Consider the following 22,663-nt stretch of genomic DNA (forward strand, 5'->3'; position numbering starts at 1 on the left):
AGAGTTATTATATAAGCTACATACATGAAATACTACTTCAAAGTTGTGAAATATAATACTATACATTCTGACTAGTACTAACTCTATATTATCTTATTTCTGTCAATGGTACCATCACTCTTGCGGTCACACAGGCTGTTTATTACCCCCCTTATTTTGTTTATTTGTAACCTTTTAATGCACCCTTCCTTTTCAGCACCTTTTTTTTTTCATCTTTTTCTTTCCTTTCTTCCTGCTGCCATGACCCAGTTCATGCCCTCATCACCTGTGTTTGGACTATTATATGAACCTCTAACTCTCCATCCTCTATTTCACACAGGCTCGCTCAGTTTTTTCTCAGCATACACACTACTGCAACACTGACCTCCAAAATGGCAATTTGCACGGTCCAATACCAGTTTCAAAATTGTCATTTGCTTCCAATTGCCAATCAAATGAGGGTTAAAGGACCTCTGCAATTGATATCCAGTTTATTTTGCTCCAGTTCTCTCTATGTAAATGCCTACTCACCATACATATCCCCCTCTCCAGTCATTCTGATCTAATCACTCTCTCCTGCATAGAAGGTGCTGCATGAACCCCTACATCTAAAATTTCACTATTGTGTAACAAAGTCTATCATTCTTCATGGCCCTGCTTAGGTCCCGCTTCCTCTGTGAAGGGTTCCTGTCTCTCTTAGTTCTCTCTGAATGCCCAGAGAACTGACTGAACAACTCACTCCTATTTGTAACTGGCAGTTACCTCTCTTCTGTGCATACAGATTCTTTCTCCACCTTAGGGTGGGGACATTGTCTGAGATCGTCTTGTGTCCTCATGTCACTTAGTGTATGTTGTGCTTTCATATATTACATTAAATATTGATTGAATACAGCTTAATCTAACTTCAGATTTTAAAAAGTGCTTCATACTCTGTAAGGCTTCTAAGACACAATTTTGAATACTAATTCTCATTATTCTGTTTATGGAGAAATACTGGTCAGTAGAGAATGTTGATATCAGAGTTTTTCATATATGGTTGACACACATTCTTTAAACAAGGATCAAGTGTATCAGCAGTTTGATGGAAGAATGAATGAATGAATGAATGAATGAATGAAATCTACATTGAAAAAAACAAAGGGTATCTTATTGATCACAAAGAGAATAAAAAACAAAAAAAACAAAAAAAAAAACATTTCCCCAAACAAAAAGGATTATAGGGTAATAGCAGTACTTTTTGGTATTACAATATACATTTTTAAATGCTTTCACAGGCATCATTGCATGTGTTTCTACAATAAGAAGTAATAGGAATCCACAACCACTCAATAAACCATTAGATCCCATTCCATGTTCTATGGGAGCCAAGAGAGAAAATTATCAATTGTGACTCAGGACTCAGGGCAGGCCTCACTTAAGAGGTGACATTAGTGCTAGATTTTGAAGGAAAATGGCATTTTACTGTACAGGGAGGCTTATATCAGGCTGTCCTCGAACCAAAAAGGGTAACCTTCCTTGCCAGGTCATCTCCATTGAAAGAGTCCTGTCTTATTCCCTTTTCAAAACTGTCTGCTCCATATGTACAAAGAGGCTTTGTTCTGTTCTCTGTCAGCTTAGTATTGCTCATGGCACTTAGCACTGCAATTTGCACATAGTAGGTGCTCAGGAAATGTTTGATGACTGCCTGAATGAATCTGGTGTTTTGATTTAGCCAGAAAATTGTGAAGCAATAAATAGTCTGCCAATTCTCAGCAGTATATCCAGGGCTCAGAACTCCTTAAGTGGTATCATTATGTCATCTCATAAGATGTGCTCATAAGAGCAGTGCTGGGAATATGAATGAGATCTCAGGGAAAAGGCCAACAGATGCCACTTTTATGAGAGGCTCAGAAACACCATCAAAAAAGCTTACCTGCCAGAGGCATTTAGGGGAAGACCACTGAATTTGTTATAACCTTGAGGACCATAATCCCAAAGAATTTTTTCAGCTGCTATAAAGTAGCGCCTCTGTCGACCCTTCATCTTGGGATGAGAAATACCCTTTTTGCAGTTACCAACATTGTATTGCCCCAGCATACCAGCTGCAGAACAGAGAAAAACCATCAGCCAAGGTATAACTGCTCACAAAAGAAATCATATAGAAAAAGATCGATAGATTTGACTTCATGAAAAAACATTTGAAACTTTTGTACAGCCCTAGCCGGCTTGGCTCAGTGGATAGAGTGTCAGCCTGCAGACTGAAGGGTCCCAGGTTTGATTCCAGCCAAGGGCACATGCCTGGGTTGCAGGCTCGATCCCCAGTGGGGGGCGTGCAGGAGGCAGCCGATCAATGGTTCTCTCTCATCATTGATGTTTCTCTCTCTCTCTCCTTATCCCTTCCTCTCTAAAATCAATAAAAAGAAATATATAAAACAACAACAACAACATCTTATGTACAGAAAACAGGACCATAAACAAAGTTAAAAATAAAGGATAAATACAAGACTGTTCTTTTTTATCGCTGTGTAATATTCCATTATAAATGAAACCATATGGTATTTTCTTGGTATTTCCATGGACCTAAAGGATATTATGCTAAATAAAATGTCAGACAGAGAAAGAAAATACCATATAGTTTCACTTACATGTGGAACCTAAAAAAAAAAAAAATAAAACAAACAAGCAAAACAAAAACATACTCATAGAAACCGAGTCCAAAGGGATGGTTACCAGAGGGGAGACAGTTGGGGGATAGATGAAAAGATTAAGGAGAATATAACAGTCAATAATATTGTGATAAATTTGCACAATGACAGATAAATACTATCACTGATTATGTCACTAGTGTGCCTAAGGATCTAGAAGGACTCACTATTGCCTTCTAGACACAGTCCCGCCTCCTTACCCTTACCTTTCAAAACTGCTCCCACTGGGGCCAAACTGCCTCTCTAGGCTTCTCTCTCATCACACCTCAAGCGTGGGTCCAGCTAAGTAAAGACCTATTCTATGTGGTCCCGGAGAACCAGGCCCGAGTCATTCAGCAGGCATTTAAGCCAACAAATGTTTACTGCACACCTTTCATCGGATTTTGCATATGAGGAAGAATGTTCTAACAGAGCAGCCCAGAAATGAAATGGGCTGCTACAATTACTTAAAAATAGAAGCTCCAAAGAAAATTGAAGAATATGATGGGGGATTGATCCAGATTATCTACAAATTCCTTGACAGTGCTAAAAATGTGCTATTCTGATTACAGTTGCTCATAGAGAACATTTTTTTTCCCAGTCCATGCTGATTCCTCTACCTGGAAAGTCTTTCTTCCCTTCTTCATCTATTCAATTCCTACCCATATTTCCATGCTCAGGGTAGGAGCCAACTCCTCAGGAAGCCTCTCTGATCGCTCTAGAGAAGTGACGATGGCACCCAAAGAGCCTTTATCATTCTGCCTCAAATGTTAGTCATTTTGCAAGTGACTATTAGACTACAGATTCTTTGAGGGCCATATTTCTTTCAATCACCTCTCACGTGGTTCATAGGGAGGGGATCAATAAATATCTGTTGACAGGCTGTCACATAAGCATTGTGCATTTTCCTAAATATTTAATATTTAATTAAACGTAACACATACAGAGGGCACTGAATGAGCACCATTGACCGTGTGATTTAATTGTTCTCGTCTAAGCTTCTCACACTGGTCTTTGTCCCTTTACCTTGTAGGTGATCACTGACTTGGCAGGTTATCATCCACTTCCCAGGATTCTCGGCTATCATTTCTGTTGTCAGGAAGGTGGCTGGGAACAGGTTGACAACGTCAGTCCGATGCCCTCGGCTGATGAAGGTGTTACCATAGAAATAGATGGAATGGATGTCTATCTCATTCCCCATCCCAAACAGGTGCCAGGACACTGATTCACCAGCGCACATCTCAGGCTCGGGGAAGTTCCCAAAGAGGTATCCATTGAGGGCTGAAACACAGAAGCACACGAGAGGAATAGACTCCCCTGCAGAGGCGAGCCGAACCACGGGACCCTGGTCATTCATTCTCTAGCGCAGCTGGAAAATCAGCGCAGATCACTGACCGCAATGACTTTGTGCAGAAAAGCTCCTTTTATAAAATATAGTCCCAGGAGGGAATGAAAGGTATTGGTCTTTTTGAGAGAAAAGCACTCAATAAAAATGGTAATCGGCACACGAGAAAACAGCCTTGGAGCTGCTGTGCGGGCACAATGAGATCAGGAGTAAACAGTGCCTCTCAAACTTCCAGGACTGGTCGGCCACCTCTTTCCCAATCCTTCATTTGCATATCTGCCTTCCCCACTGACTCTGTCCCTGGCAACCTTATCTTACAGCTACCAGGACCTAGCAGAAAACCTGGCCCATAGTAACTACCTAATGTGAGTGACAAAAGCAAGCAGCAAGATGGAAAGAAAAGGTACTGATTAGAAAGGACTTATGGCACATAGTGAATGCTCAATAGATGTCGTTGATTTAAAGAATGTCTGGGGAAACATGAATTCACAAGAGGGTATTTAACTCTGGGTGTAGCATCATTCTTGATGTTTAGCAGCTGCTTAGAAAATAGTTCCTGGATAAAACAAGAGGCTGTAAATCACAGGATTGTTATAGGATGATGATTTGTTCTTCTTTCTTCTGTCCACCCATCCTCTGGGGTCACCTCCTGATTCTTTCCCAATTATAACATCAATCCTTCCACTTGCTGTACCATAGCTTTATCATACGCAATTTAGCTTTTATCTATTGTCTTGTTCCTTCTCAGATTGTTGCGGGTCCTGACACGTAGTGTGTTAATATGTTTCATATCACTTTCTAACCATTCTCATCACTAAGTTACAAATCTTGGAAAACTAGGTTGGGCATTTCTGTGTTTTTGCAACCCTCATACCACCAAATACACAGAGGCGGTCCGTATGTATTTGGTAACATGGGAGACACTACCATGCATTTTGTTACTCCTCTGGAAAACAGCATCTTCTTTGTCAACTGAATCAGGCTCAGTGCAGAAATGCCTGATATTTTCATCGAGGTACCAGCTTTGGTTCTCATCCACCAGGGTAAACATTATGATGAACTCTTGGTCCACATCAGTCCTTGTTCCTGAATATTTGTTCAGGACACCTATCAAACACATTGAAAAGAGAAGAGAAAGAAGTTCAGAGTAAACTAAATCAAGATGAGTTTTGCTTCCTGCCAATGGTGTCACATAAGTGTGAGGTCTGTCAAAGACCTACACTAAGTGGCCAGATTATTATGATCTCTGAACGCATAATAATCTGGTCACTCAGTATATATATATAGACTTCCCTGCAGAGGCGAGCAGAACCACAGGACCCTGGTCATTCTTTATTATATAGGATATTCACTGAGTGGACAGATTATTTAATATAATATATATATTAGAGGCCTGGTGCATGAATTCGTGCATGGGTGGGTCCAGCCAGCCTGGCCAGGGGGACGGGTTGGCCGGCCTGCCTGCTGGTCGAACTCCTGCTCGAAGGGACAATTTGCATATTAGCCTTTTATTATATAGGATATTCACTGAGTGGACAGATTATTATGCGTTCAGAGATCATAATAATCTGGCCACTCAGTGTATCTGTACCATAGTAATCTGCAACATAGAAGCAGCGAAGGGCTTTGATGAAAATGACAGAACTGCAGAAAAGAAAAGTCATAGAACAGAAATCTTCACAACTGCAGACCTAGAAATCTGTCCATCCCAGAAGGAAGCCAACTTTATGGACAGAACACAGACACACCAAACCAATAGGGAATGAAATAGCAGCATGAATATGTGGGTGAAATAAAGAAGTAAAAGCATTCCTGGTCATTTGACTACATTTTTTTTTTCATTTTCCTGTGCATGGTGTCAGTGGGGTACTAACTGCTATTACTAGAGAAAGTCCTTATTTTTTCTTAAAAAAAAATAAAGCATTTATGTTTCAGAAGGCTATGGTGGTCCTTAGAAGTCTGAATTATTGCCCCTGCTATGGTGTCAGAATGATCTTCTGCGTTAGAAGAATTTCTCCCATCTTATAGAAAGATTGGAAGAAGAGGCACATTCCACATGAAGCAGAGGAGGTAGGCAAAACAAGACCTGAAATGTAGGCACACTTTTTATCACACCTGGGAACAGCCTACTTGGTTGTGTGTATGTGTGTGTGGGGGGCGGGGGCACCCCCTTACCTTCCTTGCACACCAGCAGTGGGCCAATGAGCCCAGAGCAGATGTCCTTAGGGGCATCGATGTGCGAATGGTACACCCAGGTCAGGCAGTTGGCGTCGGCTGGAGCAGGGGCATATTCTTCTCTCACTGGCCAGACATAGGTGTAATTTTTGCCAGGTGGAACCATATCATCATCTTTGTTCTTTCCAGACGTCCCATCTGGGTACAAGGCTCCTTCCAAGAAAAGAGAAAACACAGTTAAACACCGAGACCATGGGCTATCGTGGTTAGGGCCAGAGCTTTGGAATCAAACACATATGAATTAAAATTTTATTTCCTCTGAGATTGAAGGAAATCACTTACATTCTCAGTGCCTTAGTTTTCTATCAGTACAGCTGGAATGCTGCTGTGTACCCCAGAGGGATGTGAGCACTAGATGACCATGTGTATGACTGTCCTGCACAAGACCCAGATGCTTCCCAGGTGTTCCTAGGACCCCTCCTGATAGGCCTCCTGTACCAATCAGGAAGCGCGCAATCCACTCAACATCAACTCAAGGAGGAAAGGAGAAGCAGCAAAAGAAATAACAAACACCTCTTGGGCACTTAGAACAGATTCAGCACCTCTATGAGGTCTCACAAAATATAGGAAGAGAGTGAAGACATTCTTCCTGCCTCCAGGGATCTTACAGCTCCTCGGGGAAGACAAGAATGTGAACTATGAACTATGAACACACAGGTCCACTGGAGGATAAAGCAGGGTGATGTGTTCTGTGTAACTTGGGGTCTATGCAAGGTGGAGGTTCTACCACAGAGAAGGGTGGGGCACACGGGCGTGGCATTCCCTTCCTCTGTTTTATAAACTAAGATTGCACAAGGTTTTTCCATTAAGGAAGGTCCATCCCTAAAAATAGTTTGAAAATCACCTGGGTAGAAGGCAGATCAACCTGCGCAAGTTATAATTATCAGAAGCTTCATAACAGAGGTGGGATTTGAAGGGCCTTGAAAGACTGGGAGGACTTGGATGGTACTGAGAAGAAGGCTGGAAGGTGAGGGCTGAGAGAAAGATGGATGTGAAAACACTCCAAGTTCATTCTCATTCTCTCATTAAGTCACTCAACAACCCTGTATTGGCTATTGACCAGAGGCCAGCAAATGTGCTGGTGTTAGGAATGCAAATTCGAATAAGGCAGCAAGAGCCAGTGTATCCAAGGCAAGCAGCAGAAAAGATATAACTAAAAATCTAACATTACCTTTTAAATGAATTCTACCATGAATCACAGTTTGATTTTTGGAGAAGAATACCAGCAAAGAGCCTATTATGTGCCAAGCATAGTGGGTACTTTGTGTATATTACCTCACTCCTCACAGCAACCCCATATGGTGTGTATTAATACCTTCTTTTAGATCGAGTCAAGGTAACACATGAGCATGTGGCTGGGCCAGATTTCAATCTAGTTGTGTCTGACTTCCCACTATACTATGATACCTCCCCAAAAATTATTGGGAATATAGTGTATGAACTGTTTAACATATTTATTCACTTTATTTTTACATATTTTATTTTTTTAAATATTTTTATTGGTTTCAGAGAGAAAGGGAGAGAGATAGAAACATCAATGGTGAGAGAGAATCACAAATTGGCTGCTTCTTGCACTCCGCCACCATTGGGGATCGAGCCCGCAACCTGGGCATGTGCCCTGACCCGGAATCGAACCTTGATCTCCTGGTTCATAGGTGGACATTCAACCACTGAGCCACGCCAACTGGGCTAAATAGTTTCTTTCTTTCTTTTTTAAATATATTACAGAGAGGAAGGGGAGGTATATCTGTGTTATTATATATATTAGGTGATATAATTAGGTTATATTCTTTCTTTGTCTAATAAAAAGAAATTTACCAGTTCCTTAAGGGAGATGAACTTTTTGTTGATATTAATTCTAAGATAATATTTTCAAGAAAATAATTATATACAAATTATTGAGTAATATAACAAATTATGTCTTAGATATTTTCAAAGGTACAAAAATGTTATTTTTAAAAATAATGTCTTACATTGTCTCTTAATATAATGTGAGAATATAACACTGAAAAATATTTGGCAAAACCACTTTACTTAAAGTTAAACTAACGTAGTTTACTGCTTTCTAACTTGATAATTGATCTAACCTGATAAAGGAATAGGGAAAATCCAGAGTGCTGCCCACCATGCATTAAATCCAAAGGACATTTTAAAAAATTCCTGTTACCTAACCTCTCAGTGGCATTTGATAATATTGTCATTTTCCTCCCTCGTAAAAAATTCTCTTCCCTTGGCTCCTGTGACATCACACTATCCTCTTTGGCAACTCTTTTTCAGGCTAGTTTTTCCAGCACATTCTCCTCTATCTGCCATTCAATGTCAGAAATCCTCAAGTTATAAAGCTGGCTCCATGCCCAGAGCTCTCTCCTTGCTTGATAGCACCCATCCCAACAGACTCCAACAAGCTACATGCCAGCAACTCCCACTTTTATCTCCAGCCTGGACCTGGCCTCTGAACCTTACACTGATATCCTCCTGTCTCTTGGGCATCTCCACTTGTAAATCTCAGAGAGATCTCAAAAGCAACCTTCCCCCAAAACATTAGCTCTCCCAAACCTGGTCCTCAGCCACTGCCTCCCCTCTCCATGAAAGACACCACCAGTATTCAATGCCACAAGCTAAAAACAAAGAAGCATTCTATTCACCTTCCTCTTCCTCCTGTGCCATTTCCAAAACACCACAAGGTCCTGTCTTTTCTTCTTCAAGATGTCTCCATTTGTATCCATTTCCACTATCACAGTCCTAGTCCAAACAACATTATCTCTCACCTGGACTTCTGCAGTGACCTCCTAGTTGATTTCACAGCATCTCTTGCTTCTCTAATCATTTCCCAAACCATACAAAGAGTGTCTTTTTAAATCTCAAATCTGATTATATTGTTCTTTACTTAAAATCACTTTTGGGATGAAGGTCAAATGTGTTGAAATAGATTGCAAGGCCCAGCATAGTCTGATTCAAGCAATCCTGAATTCCCTGGACTAGGCCGGTTTTCTAAAATGCATCACACAGAGAGAAGGGCAGTAGAGATAGCAGTTAAGTTCACAGCTACTGAAGTTAGACTTGCTTGGAATCAAATCCTTTCTCCATCACTGTGAGCTTGTGATTTGGGCAATTCCCTTCTCCTCTATGAGTCTTAGTTTCCTATCTGTAAGATGATAATTATAATCCTTACCTCATAGAGTAGTTGAGGTTTACATGATACAATGTCTATAAAACATTTATCATAGTGCCTATTATACAGTAAGCATTCAATAAACATTGGTTATTATTTATTAATAGCACTTATCTAAATTTTTAATTATATATGTATATATATATAAAATGTGTGTAATTGCTTGACTAATGCCTGACTCTCATGTTAGACTGTATCAACCCAAAACTGAAAGCAATCTAAATAATCATCAATACCAAAGTGGTATATTCATACAATGGAATATTGTATAACTATAACTGTTAAAAGGAGGTCTCTTTATATGTAATAATATGAGAAAATCTCCAAGATGAAGTAAAAAATGAAAAACAAAATGCATTATAATATCTTCTCTTTTTTATACATGAATAAGCATTTATATGCATACACACAATAAGATATATTTAAATTTTTCTAGAAGAAATTTACAAGAAAATTACAAAGTTAATTGTCTTTCAGGTGAAAGACAAGTAAGAGGGGCTTTTACTTTTTATACCTCTCTGTACTCTTTTCTATATTTAAAAAAACCAATAAATGTTCTTTTTAAAATAGTCCTAATACTTAATTATATTTCACATGGAGATCAAGAAAGAACTGGTTAATTCTATTATTAAATGAGATTATTGTAAAAGCCCTAGTATAGGCATTGGCTTACAGTAACTGCTAAATTAATGTTATTCCCACCCACCTAGCTCTAAGTTTCATTACCTCTCCTCAGATGAGTATCTTGGAGGTAACAACTATGTAGATACTGGATTTTGCAGCCCCGGTATCTAGTATAGTGTCTAGTTCACAGTAAACACTAAATTGAATTGAGGAGAGATTCTAAGACTGGCAAGCTTGCAACTATAGCCAAGATAAAAACTGATTAAAAGAGAGTGAGTAGGTCTTCAAATTCTCTCCCCGAAAGGAACTACAAAGTTGGATGAAATTGATAAATATAACCATGTTTGTGCTCTAGAAATTAAATAAAGGCATACAACAATGTTTATGCTTGGAACATCGGTTATTTACATACTCATGGCTGGCTGTAACGCTGTGTGCATTGAAAGAGAAGAGGCAACAGGCCCAGCAAAAAGTAAAAGCCAAGGCAGATAAAAAACCACCTAAACTTTGAATGTGTTTCCTATCTACCTACAGATCTAATGGCAGACAGCAGAAGATTTACTGATGCAACCTCTGTCCAATCATTTCTGACCTTTAGATTAGGCAGATATAGAGGAGACTCTCAGTAGCCAGGCTTAAAAAGAAAAAAAAAGGAAAGAAAAAAAGAGCAGAAACCTTAGTAGCCAAACACTATAGAAAAGACAGATTTAACAGATTTATCACAGGCAGGTTATTAAACGAAAAAGCAAACAAACAATAAAAACAACCTTGTCTGAGGGAGGGATCAAAATCCAGAGTTGCTACAATACATTCTCAAAATTGTCCAGTCTTCAACAACAGCAACAAAGTGAGACAAGCAAAGGAACAAGAAAGTGTGACCATATTCAGGAGAAAACAAACAGCCAGTAGAAACTCTCTCTAAGTGTCTCTGGATATAGAACCTAGCAGATAAAAACTTTCAGCAGCTATTATAAATATTTTCAAACAACTAAAAAATACTATATTCAAATAATTAAAGGAAACAGAGAAAATGATTCAACAAAAATAAAATCTAATAAGGAGCTAGATTATAAAGAATCAAGTTACAGTTTGGCATTAAAAAATACATAAATGAAATAAAGCATTCACTAGATGGGACTTGACAACAATTCAAGATGGCAAAAGAAAGAATAAGTGAACTTGAAGATAGATTAATAGAATTATCCTATCAGAAAAGAGGGGGAGAAAAAGATTGAAGAAAATAAACAAAACATCAAGTGCATTAACATATGTGTAACAGTAGTCTGCCAAAGGAAATGAGAAAGAAAAAGAGGCAGAAAAAATGTTGGAAGAAATAATGGCTGAAAAATGTTACGAATTTGGTGAAAAACATTAATCTGCACACCAAAAGAGCCTAATGAATCAAAAATAGAATAAATACAAGGAATCCATACTTAGAAACATTTTTGTCAAACTTTTTTGAAAGGCAAAAAGATAATATGAAAAGAGAAAGAAAAATGAGTCATCACATACAGGGGAGCATCAACATGATTAGCAGTTGACTTCCCTTCTGAATATTGAAGATGAGAAGACAAAAACTGGGATTATATACTCAAAGTGTTAGTGGGGGGTGCCATTGAAAAATATTATGTCCAGCAAAACTTGCCCCCTAAAACAAGGCAAAATAGAAATGCTCTAGATAAATAAAGATTGAGTGAGTTTGTTGCTATCTGGCCTATTTTATAAGGAATACTAAAGGAAGTCCTTTAGACTAAAAGGAAATACCACTTGGGAGTAACTTAAATCTACAAGAAGAAACGAAAAGCACCAAAGTGGAAAATATGTGAATCAATATAAAAAGTTCTACAAATACTTTCCTTTCTTCTCTTAACTCTTTCCAAATCATAAGATAATATAAAGTACTGAGTGCAGCATCACATTGTTGTATTTATAGAGAGACTAGAGGCCCGATGCACAAAATTGGTGCAAGAGTAGGCCTTTCTTCCTCCCAGCTGCCAGCACCAGCTTCCCTCTGGCACCCGGGACTGGGGCTTCCCTCACAGCCCTTGGCTTCGTCCGGAAGGTCATCCAGAAGGACGTCTGGAAGAACATCTGGTCTAATTAGCATATTATGCTTTTATTATTATAGATATAATGACAACACGACAATAGTAGCACAAAAGAGGGGAAGAGAATGAAGCACTATTGGAGCAAAGTTTCTATGTCTTGACAGAACTAGGTCAGTAAAAATATGGAGTATATTGTGATCAGTTAAAGGTTGCATATTATAATCTCTAGGCCAACCAATAAAAAATAATTCAATATGTAGTAAAAAAATTAATAAAGGAATATAAAGAATACACTTAAAATATTTAGCACCAGAAAGGGCAATAAAGGAGGACCAGAGGAAACAAGAGACAGAAGGCATATAAAAAATAACTAGCAAAATGACAAATGTAGATGAAACCAATCAATAATTACATTAAATATGAATATTCTAAGCATCCATATTAGTATGAAGAGATTGTCAAGCTGGACCCAAAAAAAAATGATATCCGGCTATATGCAGTCTATTTCCTAGATTCAATGACAGAAATAGGTTGAAAGTAAAAGAACGCAGATAGTAACAACAGGAGAGCTGAAGTGCTGTCAATATAGACAAGCTATATTTTAAGACAAGAAATATTGCTAGAGCAAAGATAGGTATTTCATAATGATAAGAGTTAATGTATCAGGAAGATATAACAATTATAAATGTATCCACATCTAACAAAAGAGTCTCAAAACACATACATCAAAACTGATATAATTGAAGGAGAAATACACAGCTCAACAAAAATTGTTAGAGATTTCAACACTCTCTGTTAATAACGGATAGAACCAGGTAGAAGATCAGCAAGAATGTAGAAGACTTCAACAATACCATCAACCAACTAGACATAACATCTATATAACATTCTACCCAATGACTGCAGAATACACCTTGTTTACAAGAGCATATGGAACATTCCTCAGGATGAACAATAGGCTACATACACATAAAATAAATCTTGATAAATTTAAAAGAACTCATAGGATGCAAAGTATGCTCTCCAATAACAATGAAATTAAATTTGATATCATTATCAGAAATAAATCTTTTAAATTCCACAAATATTTGGAAATAAAACAATGCCCTTCTAAGCAACCTATAGGTCTCAGAAGAAATCACAAGATAAACTGTAAAAATTTTTGAACTAAATAAAAAACGAAGAGAAGACATACCAAAATATGTGGCATACAGCTAAAGTAGTACTTAAAAGGAAATTTAGAGCTTTAAACACTTATGTCAAAAGAGAGTAACAGTCTCAAATCAATAACATGAGCTTCTACCTTAAGAATCTAGAAAACAAAAGTGAAACTATCCCTAAAACAACAGAAAAAGAAAAAAGAAAAAGAAATGATAAAGATTTGAGCAGAAAACAATGAAGGGGAAAGTGAAAACAGATGTTGGCTCTTTGAAAGGATCAACAAAATTGAGGAAACTTTACTGAGACTAACCAAGAAAGAAAGAGGGCACAAACCACCAAAAAAACAAGTGAAAGATGGGACATTACTCTATTCAGACAGAAATTAAAAGGATCATAAGGGAATATTATAAATAATTTATGTCAAAATATTACACAACTTATGAAATTAATGAATTCTTAGACAGACACCAAATATCAAAATATCTCAAGAATAATAAAAATTTGAAATAGACCTACAGCATGTAAATAAATGCAATAGGCAATTAAAATCTTCCCTCAAAGAACCCAGGCTCTGATAGTTTCACTTATAAATTCTATAATATACTTAAAGAAGATATGATGCCAATACTTTACAAAATCTTTCAGAAAATAAAGGAGGGAATTGCCCCAAATTCATCCTATGAGACAGACATTACCTTCCTACCAAACCAGATAAAGATATCACAAGCAGCGAAAACACTGACCAATATTCCTCATGAATGTAAAAACAAATATTCTTAACAAAATATTAGCAGACTGAGTTCAGCAACATATCAAGAAAATTATATAACATGACCAAATTTATTCTATGATTGCAAGGTTGGCTTAACATTAAAAAATAAAGTGATGACCCTGCCCGCGTGTCTCAGTGGTTGAACATCAACCTATGAACCAGGGGGTCACAGTTCGATTCTTGGTCAGGGCACATGACCGGGTTGCAAGCTTAATCTGGGGCGTGCAGGAGGCAGCTGATGAATGATTCTCTGTCATTATTGGTGTTTCTATCTCTCTCTCCTTCTCCCTTCCTCTCTGAAGTCAATAAAAATATATTTTTTTAAATAAATAAATAAAGTGATGTAATATAACACATGAATAGACTAAATGACAAAAACCATAGAATTATCTCAATATGTGCCAAAAAATAATTAACAAAATCTATATCAAATTAAACTTAACAAATTAAAAACTCTCAGCAAACTAGGAACAGACAGAAACGTCCTCAACCTGACAAAGGACAATCTAAGGAAGACTCACAGCTAGCATTATGCTTAAAGGGAGGGAGACTGAATGTTTTCTTCTAAGATTGGGAACAAGGCAAGAATGTCTGCTCTCATCGCTAGTATTAAATATTGTCCTGAAGGTTCCAGCCAGTGCAATTGGGCAAAAAAAAAAAAAAAAAGTGAAATACACTGATTGGTAAGGAAGAAATAAAACTGCCTTTATTCACAGTGTCATGATTCTATACATAGCAAATTCCAAGGACCCCTCTAACTATCCACTAATAAGCCAATTCAACAAGACAGTAGGTTCCAAGATAAATATACAAAAATCAATTGTATTCTATACATCAGCAACAATCAAAAAATAAAATTAAGAAAACTATTCCATTTATAAGAGCATTAAAATAAAATACTTTGGAATAAATTTAACGAAAGAAATGCAGTCCTAGCCAATTTGACTCAATAATAAGCATCGGCCCAAGGACTGAAGAGTCCTGAGTTCGATTCTGGTCAGGGCATGTACCTTGGTTGTAGGCTAGATCCTGGCCTCAGTCAGGGCCCAGGGCAAGTGCAGGAGGCAGCCAATTAATGTGTCTCTCTCACATTGATGTTTATCTCCCTCTGTCTCTCTCCCTCCTTTCCACTCTCTCTAAAAGTTAATGGAAAAAATATCCTTAGGTGAGGATTAACAACAACAAAAAGAAATGCAAATCTTGTACACTAGAAACTAAAACCTGAAGATCTAAATTGAATGTTGATGGACTGGAAACTCAAAATATTATCTAGATGGTAGTTCATTTTTAAAATACACATGGCAATTCCTCCCCCTCCCCCCGTGATAGAGCAACTCAATGCAATCTTCATCAAAATCCCAGCTGGTCCGTTTTTTTTTTTTTTTTTCAATTAACAAGCAGATCTGAAATGTATATGGAAATGCAAAGCTAAAAAGTCTTGCAAAGAAGAACAAAGTTGAAGGATTTATCTACCCGATTTCAAAACTTACTATAAATCCCTAGTAATCAAGACAGTGCGGCATTGGTGATAGGATAAGCACACGGATCAGTGGAATGGAATTGAGATCCCTGGAATAAACCCTTACATTTATAGCACTTAATGCCACTAATTGTACACTTAAAATGGTAAAATGGGAACTTTTATGTAATGTGTACTTTACCACAATTTGTAAAAAAAAAAATGTTTCTGTAACCTTATCAAGCTTTAGAGTCACTGGTCTAGATGATCTACCAGAACACCATCAGCTCTATTAAGGTATGCTCCCCAGAAATATATGAAGGGGTAAAGACAAAATTAAAGATTCACAGATGGCCTTACTTTCTCTACAGCTAAAAGGACAGGCACCGCTATCGTGACGCATTTTTGCTTTCTACCTGCAACATAAATAATACTTTCACAAAACCATGTTAAAGAAAATGCATCAGTCTCTAACCCTTGGAGTCACAGAACTCTCTTGGCACGTTTTATGTGCTTGTCCTGGAGGACTCAGGTACACCACGAGAGCTTTGCTGCACACTTCGAGTGGAGGATAAGGATGGAAAACTTTTGAAGTCTCAGAAGTACTTTTATATCAAAAGTCCAAGAATATCGCTTTAAAAAATTTAAAAACCATTAGGGAGGACTCAAGAACCTGCACTGTGGAAGCTCTTGCAGTGCACAGAAGACTGGGGAGTTTCATAAACGAAGCACCAAAGACAGTAGCCTTAAGCGGGGGCATTGAGGTCAGCTCGCCCTGAGACACGCTGCCCACACCAAGGCTGTTACTGCTGACAGGCCCTGGGAGCTGTTGGTGCGTGCCCTCCTTATCCAGTGTGCTACCCAGTCACGAGTGATTGACAAGGACGAAAGTTAGTGTGCTGCTGGGGGTGTGGGGGCACTTGTGCCAAGGGAGCCCAGCACCCAGCTTGGAACCAACATAAACAAGAATAAGAAAGAAGGGAGGGTGGAAACAAGGGAGAGGAAAAGGAAGAAGAGAAAGAGAAGGGGGAAGAGCTGGAGATGGGAGACAAGGAGACAGGGAGGAGACAAATGAATCCGTGCAATCATTGGGCTCTTAGAATCCCTTTCTCTGTAATGGGCTGTTGCCTGACTTATGAAATAGAGACAGGACACCAATACTACAGGATTGACATTTACCTTCTGAGTCTTTGTTGTAGAAAACACCATGTGGGTGCAAAGAGTAAGGTCGGGAAGCGAAGTTCTTTAAATGGATGACAATCACGTCCCCCACTTCAGCCCTCAAGATGGGGCCCAGGAATCCAAGCCAGGGCGGTTTGGGGATCTCTGTGGAGTACGTCTCATCTGTGTAGTGTCTGTAAACAGCCTTTTTGTAAAGACCACCTATCCTGTTGGGCCCTCTTTCGAGAAATAAGGTTGCAAGTCTAAAAAGAAGAAGAAAAATATTTAAAAGTGGAAATTGAAAGGAAAATCTTAATAACATGCCTTCACAGGTCATAAAGTACATGCACTTATAATTTCCCCTTTGGTGTTCACCATAACCCTGTCACCACTGGAGAGCTGGTAAGATTACCCCTGGTTTATTGACGATGAAATGGAGGCTGAGTGAGTTAAGTGACAAGCCAAAAGGCACAGATTAAAACAAAACACAAACACCCTCAAGTCACGCTGCCCCTTTGCCCCCTTTCATTCAACACGCTCCCTACCCCGCCTTTGCTTTTTTGTTTGACAAACCCTTAATTTGCACTTGCTGCATTCCCAGTACTTTGCTGGGTGCTGTGAGGGGACACAAAGGAGCTTATGACCTAATAATGGAAAAATTAAGGAACTGCCTAGAGCAGTATTTGATCAAGTGCCAACTGAGTGGTTGAAGCATCAGATATAGCTCACATTTTCTAGGAATAATTAGTTCAGAGAAGGAAAAGGTTGCAGTGGTTGAAGAGGTCAGTAAAACACCTCAGGAAAAATGCAGGAATTGAGGAGGAGGAGGATTAGATAACAAAAGGGAAAAGTGAGGACACTCGGCAGGGACCGAGCATAAGCCACGAGAAAGAAGCAGTCCCCCGTCGTTTTGGGGGAGAGGAAGTTCTAGGCTGGAGGTTATGAGTCCGGAAGGGGAGGAGCAGTGAGAAGTATGGATGCATGGAACATCTGGAAGAAGACTGACCAGGAACTTTAATTCCAGGTTGAAACATTTAGGATTTGTCTTGGAAGCCCTGAGAACTCACGGAGGTTTTTTCCTAAAGTGGTGACATGATCATCAGTCTTTCAGGACCATCCTTGTGACAGTGGTGTGCAAGTTGTAGAAGAGTCGGGCAAAGGGGAGAGCATGAATGAGGGGGCAGGGGAGCTGCCAGGAGACCAGTGGAGATGGGGGCTGGGTGGAGTTGCAATAGAAAGAAAGGAGCAGATGTGTAAAAAGTAGGATTGTAAGAGGTGATGTGAGCAAATGCCCTCCTGGGTCCCCAGGGGGAAGGGGACACTTGGTCCCAGGGGGAAGGGGACACTTTGTCCCAGGGTCTGGGAGCTTGAGACAGTAGCAGTGCTGCTGACACCACCTCAGAGGTGGCCACACCAGCTCCCAGGAAGGTGGGCCTCCCCTCCCCACTCTCCGTCTGTGTGCTTAGCACAGGGCTCCACCCAGGAAGTACTGCTTCTGCTTGAAGGAAAGCTCCACCACTTCGGGTGCAGCCATCCTAGTGTAGCTGTGCCCTCTGAGGGGGAGAGGCAGGCCCCCCTCTCACACACATTCCTGCATATACACATGCATTCCCTCTGAGTCACTCAACAAACTTTATGTCAGACCTGGGCTACAGAACAAAAAGGCAAAGCCTGGAAGGAGCTCTCATTCTAGGAGAGTCATGAGAACACAGATGATGTTCTGGGGCATCTAATCTGGAGGGGAAGACAGATCAGGGCAGGTTTTCTAGAGGAAGTAATGCCTAAATATGGCCTCGAAGATCAAAGAGGAGCTGCCCAAGCAATGATATGGAAAGGGCTGATGTAGTAGATACTGTGGAGCTGTGCCAAGTCAGTGCCCACACACCATTCTTTGATCTGATAGCACACCTTCCCATTCTCATGCTAAGTACTTTGGAGAGGGCTCCACCCCCAACTCCAGTGATGGGGCAAGTGACTCAGTCTAACCGATCAGACACAAAATGAGAAGTCATTTTCTTCACCTTCAATGTCATTTCCAGTGAATTTTGTCCCCTCAGTGATGCCTGCAGTACCCCAGGGACGTTCTAGTGCCCTTCAGAGCTGAGGCCCAGATGTTCCACCTCTGGCTCAGCTGAGGACCCCTGGAAGTTCTCCCACCTCCGAGACCAAGGGCTTCTCGTTAAAAGGGCTTTTTGCTGACAGGTTTGACCCTGTCCTATGATCATATTAGGTGATCTGGGGCAGGCTGCATGCCTCAGCTAGTTAGAGTGAGGAAGTGATAAGGTTGTGAAAAATCAACTTTTAACTTTAAAACCGTGCTGTAGTCTAATTAAATGCTTTTCTTTTAACTTTGTAGTGCAATGAGCATCAATTTATAAAGGCAAAGTAAACCCTCCTTGTTAGCAAGTCCCTGGGAGAAAGAAAACAGTCTTTGAAAGGCAAGCCCAGCAAACCAAAGTTCTTAAGGTTACTTGGTGGATTTCCGGAAAGATGTTCACTGGATATTTTCTTGTAGCCACAAACTCTACCCTGGACCCAAGCATCATCGGATATACAGCTGATCTTTGAGCAACATAAGTTTGAACTGTGTGGGTCCATTTATACGCAGGTTGTTTTAAAGAAATAATGTTGATCCTTTGTATCCTTGGGTTTCACATCCGAGGATTCATTCAAGTACAGATAGAAAAACAGTATTTTTGCATTCCCAAATGGGAATTCCCAAATGCGGATCAAAAATACTGTTGAACATCTGATCCCCCTCACTTCTCTATTCTGGGCTACACACACACACACACACACACACACACACACACACACACATTCACACCAGTAAACACACATGCATATGCATGCTGAGCAAAAGTTCCTTATCATGAATTGTCTGGCAGAGCCAGCCAAACGAGAGGGAGGAGAACTGTTGGTTGACTTCTTACAGCACTTATTGCATATGCTGCATATTTTAGCACTGAGTTATATATTGACTTGTTTTGCACCTTCCTGGACATGTGTCAATCTCATCCCGAGAAGGGATTAGGTTTACTCAAGCCCTGGCTCCCAAATGTCCACCTAGGCACTAACTATATCCGAATTATTTGGGACATTTGCCAACAATGTAGGTCCCCAGGCCCCATTTCAGGGCAATTGAATCAGACTTTCTGTGTCAGGGCCGTGGCATCTATGTTTCCTGAGCCCACTAACCGACTCTCACGGCAGAGCTTTCCAGTGCTTGCCCATTCGGAGTCTTCTTTCTTCCCAGCAGAAGGGGAGAACAAAGAACTTTTGCAGTTCGGTGGGGCCATGAGATTTTGGTAAGTGAGCTATGAGAGGAAGTGACCTGTGCCCCTTCTGGGCCAGGGCCTTTAATGACAAGACCCCTCACTTCCTCTGCTGCAGGGGAAACCTTCAGCGGCGACAGTGAAGCCTCCAGATCTAAGCAGCCTGGCTCGCTAGTTCACCCAGGCGTCCTGCAGTCTCATGGCCCTCGGTGAACCCCAGTGGGTGAGAAATACACCTCTGTGGCGTGAGCCCGAGACTTGGAGGTTATGTGTAACTATAGCACCAGCTGACTTATTCTGACTAATACAATCCTGATGTGAATGCAAGTTTGGAAATCACATTTCTATAGTATTTAGCACAAAACCCATAGAAACAGCCCGAAGAACCATAGTAACTGTTTGAAACCACGGGAACTATTGGAAGTGGAAGAGGCAGGGAAGGAATGGAAGAGGATGTCTATGCAGCCAACCACCCCTAAGAACACAGTATACCTTTGTAACAGTTGGACAGAGACTCTAGCTCATATGAGTTCTAAAAGTGCAAGTCTTGCCCCAAAACAAAGCCAGGGGTGATCTCACGGAAGGCATCCTCAGGAAGCAGCCCGAGGTGTAGCTAGAGTGCACGCATTAGGATGCTTCATTGGTGGGCTGTATATTGTTTATAGTGCAGCTGCAGGACGGTCCCACTGTGATGGACTGAGCGATCACTACCCCTCAGGTCCATCCCCAGCATATATCCTAACATTTTGACTCAAATCGAGCAGGTATCTCTGTCCTGCTGTGGAGGAATCCAGTTGGGCTGGGAAGTTTCACATCAGCAACTGCTTTAAGGACAAAACGAGATGCAAAACGCTCACATTGCCAAGGCCAGGGACAATGCTGCGAAAGAGACACCTTCTAAAAGCAGGTGAGATCAACCACTTCGGGAATGAACCTGCCTCTGGGAATCATCTAACCAGTGCAGAGGCGGACTCCAGGTTAGATTCCAAGGATTTCATAGCTCACAGGGGGTGTGCACCTTGCCAGAACCACTGTCCCCCACAGTCTAGATCTTTTAGCAGGATTCTTCCCCATCCATTCAACCACTGAGCAATTGTAGAACCTCTCCTGTATATGGGACATTAATCTAGAAAGGAGGGCCAAGATGTGTAAATCTCAGTCCCTGCACTCAAGAGACATACCATCTGGTTGGGAAGACAAAGCATAGGCATTGGAGAATAAATAGCAACACCCAGTTTTCCATATTAAGTGGCAAATATATCATATAGAGCTGAATGTCTGAGTGTGTGTGAGAGAGTATGAGGACAGGGTAAAGATGAGCTTTGAATAACATCAGCAGAGGTATGGTCAGGGAAAACATGGGAAATCATTATAGTCACAATATGGATAAGCAATTGTTGTCGGAGAAGGGACATTGTTCGCCGAGGAGAAACAGGACTAGATGGATACAAATGACACTTGGCAAAGACAAGGGTGGAGATGGTGATTATGCATTGCAACTCAGGTGCAGCCACGCTCTCCCTAATTAGGTTAATGATTTCACAGCCATCCCACCTAAGCGATGTGCTCCCATTCACGTCCTCTCACCCTGGTTTCCTGGCACCACCTGAGTCTTGAGTTCCTCCTTCTCCCACTTCATTTCCACAGAAGCCCCTCAGAACACACATAAGGCAAGTTGAAAACAAATTCACACCGTGAAGGGAAAAGGGAATGAACTTGAATCCCAACTTCCCCACTTGAGGTTGTGAGATCTTGGGGAGATCTGAACCGCAGTTTCCTTGGCTGTCAACTGGTGGCCATCGTAGAGTCATCAAGGGGAGTAAAGGAGACGAAATGTGGAGCCCCATGCACAGTATCTGAATGTTGAAGCAATGATAATTATGGGAGTAGTGATTATTTCTGGCAAAGCTCCAATCAGAAAAGAAGAAAATGTGACCGTTTGAAGTGTCTTTCCCACAGAGCTCCGGCTCGCAGGAGAAGTCCTAGAGATAGGAGAGATAGCATGACGGCTAACATGTCTTATGTGCTTAACCCAGAGGCTTTACCTCTGATACCTGTCTTATGGGTTGATAATGGCTTCCAAAGGAAGTCCACATCCTAATCTCCTTATTTGGGAAAGGGGCCTTTGTAGATGTTAAAGATTTTAAGATGAGGAGATGATCCTGGATTATCCAGGTGGGTCCTAAATGCCATTAAAAGTGTTCTTATAACAGGGGGATTAGACACACACAGGAGAAGGTGATGTGAAAATGGAGGCAGAGATTGGAGTGATGCCCCCTCCTCAACCCAAGGATTGCCAGCAGCCACCAGAAGCTGGAAAAGGCAATGAATTGATCCTCCTGTAGAGCCTTCAGATGGAGTGTGGTTCTGTCGATGCCTTCACTTTATTTTTTTTTAAATACATTTTATTGATTTTTTTACAGAGAGTTAGAAACATCGATGAGAGAGAAACATCGATCAGCTGCCTCCTGCACACTCCCTATTGGGTATGTGCCCACAACAAAGGTACATACCCTTGATCAGAATTGAACCTGGGATCCTTCAGTCCGAAGGCCAACTCTCTATCCACTAAGCCAAACCGGTTAGGGCAACGCCTTCACTTTAGATTTCTGGCCCCTAGAACTGGGAGAGTACATTTTTTATTGTTTTAAGCCACCCAGTTTGTGGTAATTTGTTACAGCAGCCACAGAAAACTCATAGACCCCACCACAACCACCACCAAGAAAGGACTATCATTATCCCCACTTTACTGATGAGAAAATTGAGGCA

General features: G+C 40.5%; 1 protein-coding gene across 1 annotated transcript in view; it reads right to left on the bottom strand.

Annotated features, from left to right (window-relative positions):
• HEPHL1 (hephaestin like 1) overlaps positions 1-22,663 on the bottom strand; it is a 56,348-nt gene that overhangs the window by 28,978 nt on the left and 4,707 nt on the right. The window contains exons 2-6 of the mRNA XM_008149172.3: positions 16,638-16,882; positions 6,163-6,375; positions 4,915-5,094; positions 3,669-3,923; positions 1,892-2,060 (exon numbers count right to left, since the gene is read on the bottom strand). Coding sequence (XP_008147394.2) covers positions 1,892-2,060; positions 3,669-3,923; positions 4,915-5,094; positions 6,163-6,375; positions 16,638-16,882 — 1,062 coding nt within the window. The remainder of the gene's footprint in view (positions 1-1,891; positions 2,061-3,668; positions 3,924-4,914; positions 5,095-6,162; positions 6,376-16,637; positions 16,883-22,663) is intronic.

The sequence above is a fragment of the Eptesicus fuscus genome, chromosome 13 (genome assembly GCF_027574615.1).
Source record: "Eptesicus fuscus isolate TK198812 chromosome 13, DD_ASM_mEF_20220401, whole genome shotgun sequence".
NCBI classification, from domain to species: domain Eukaryota; kingdom Metazoa; phylum Chordata; class Mammalia; order Chiroptera; family Vespertilionidae; genus Eptesicus; species Eptesicus fuscus.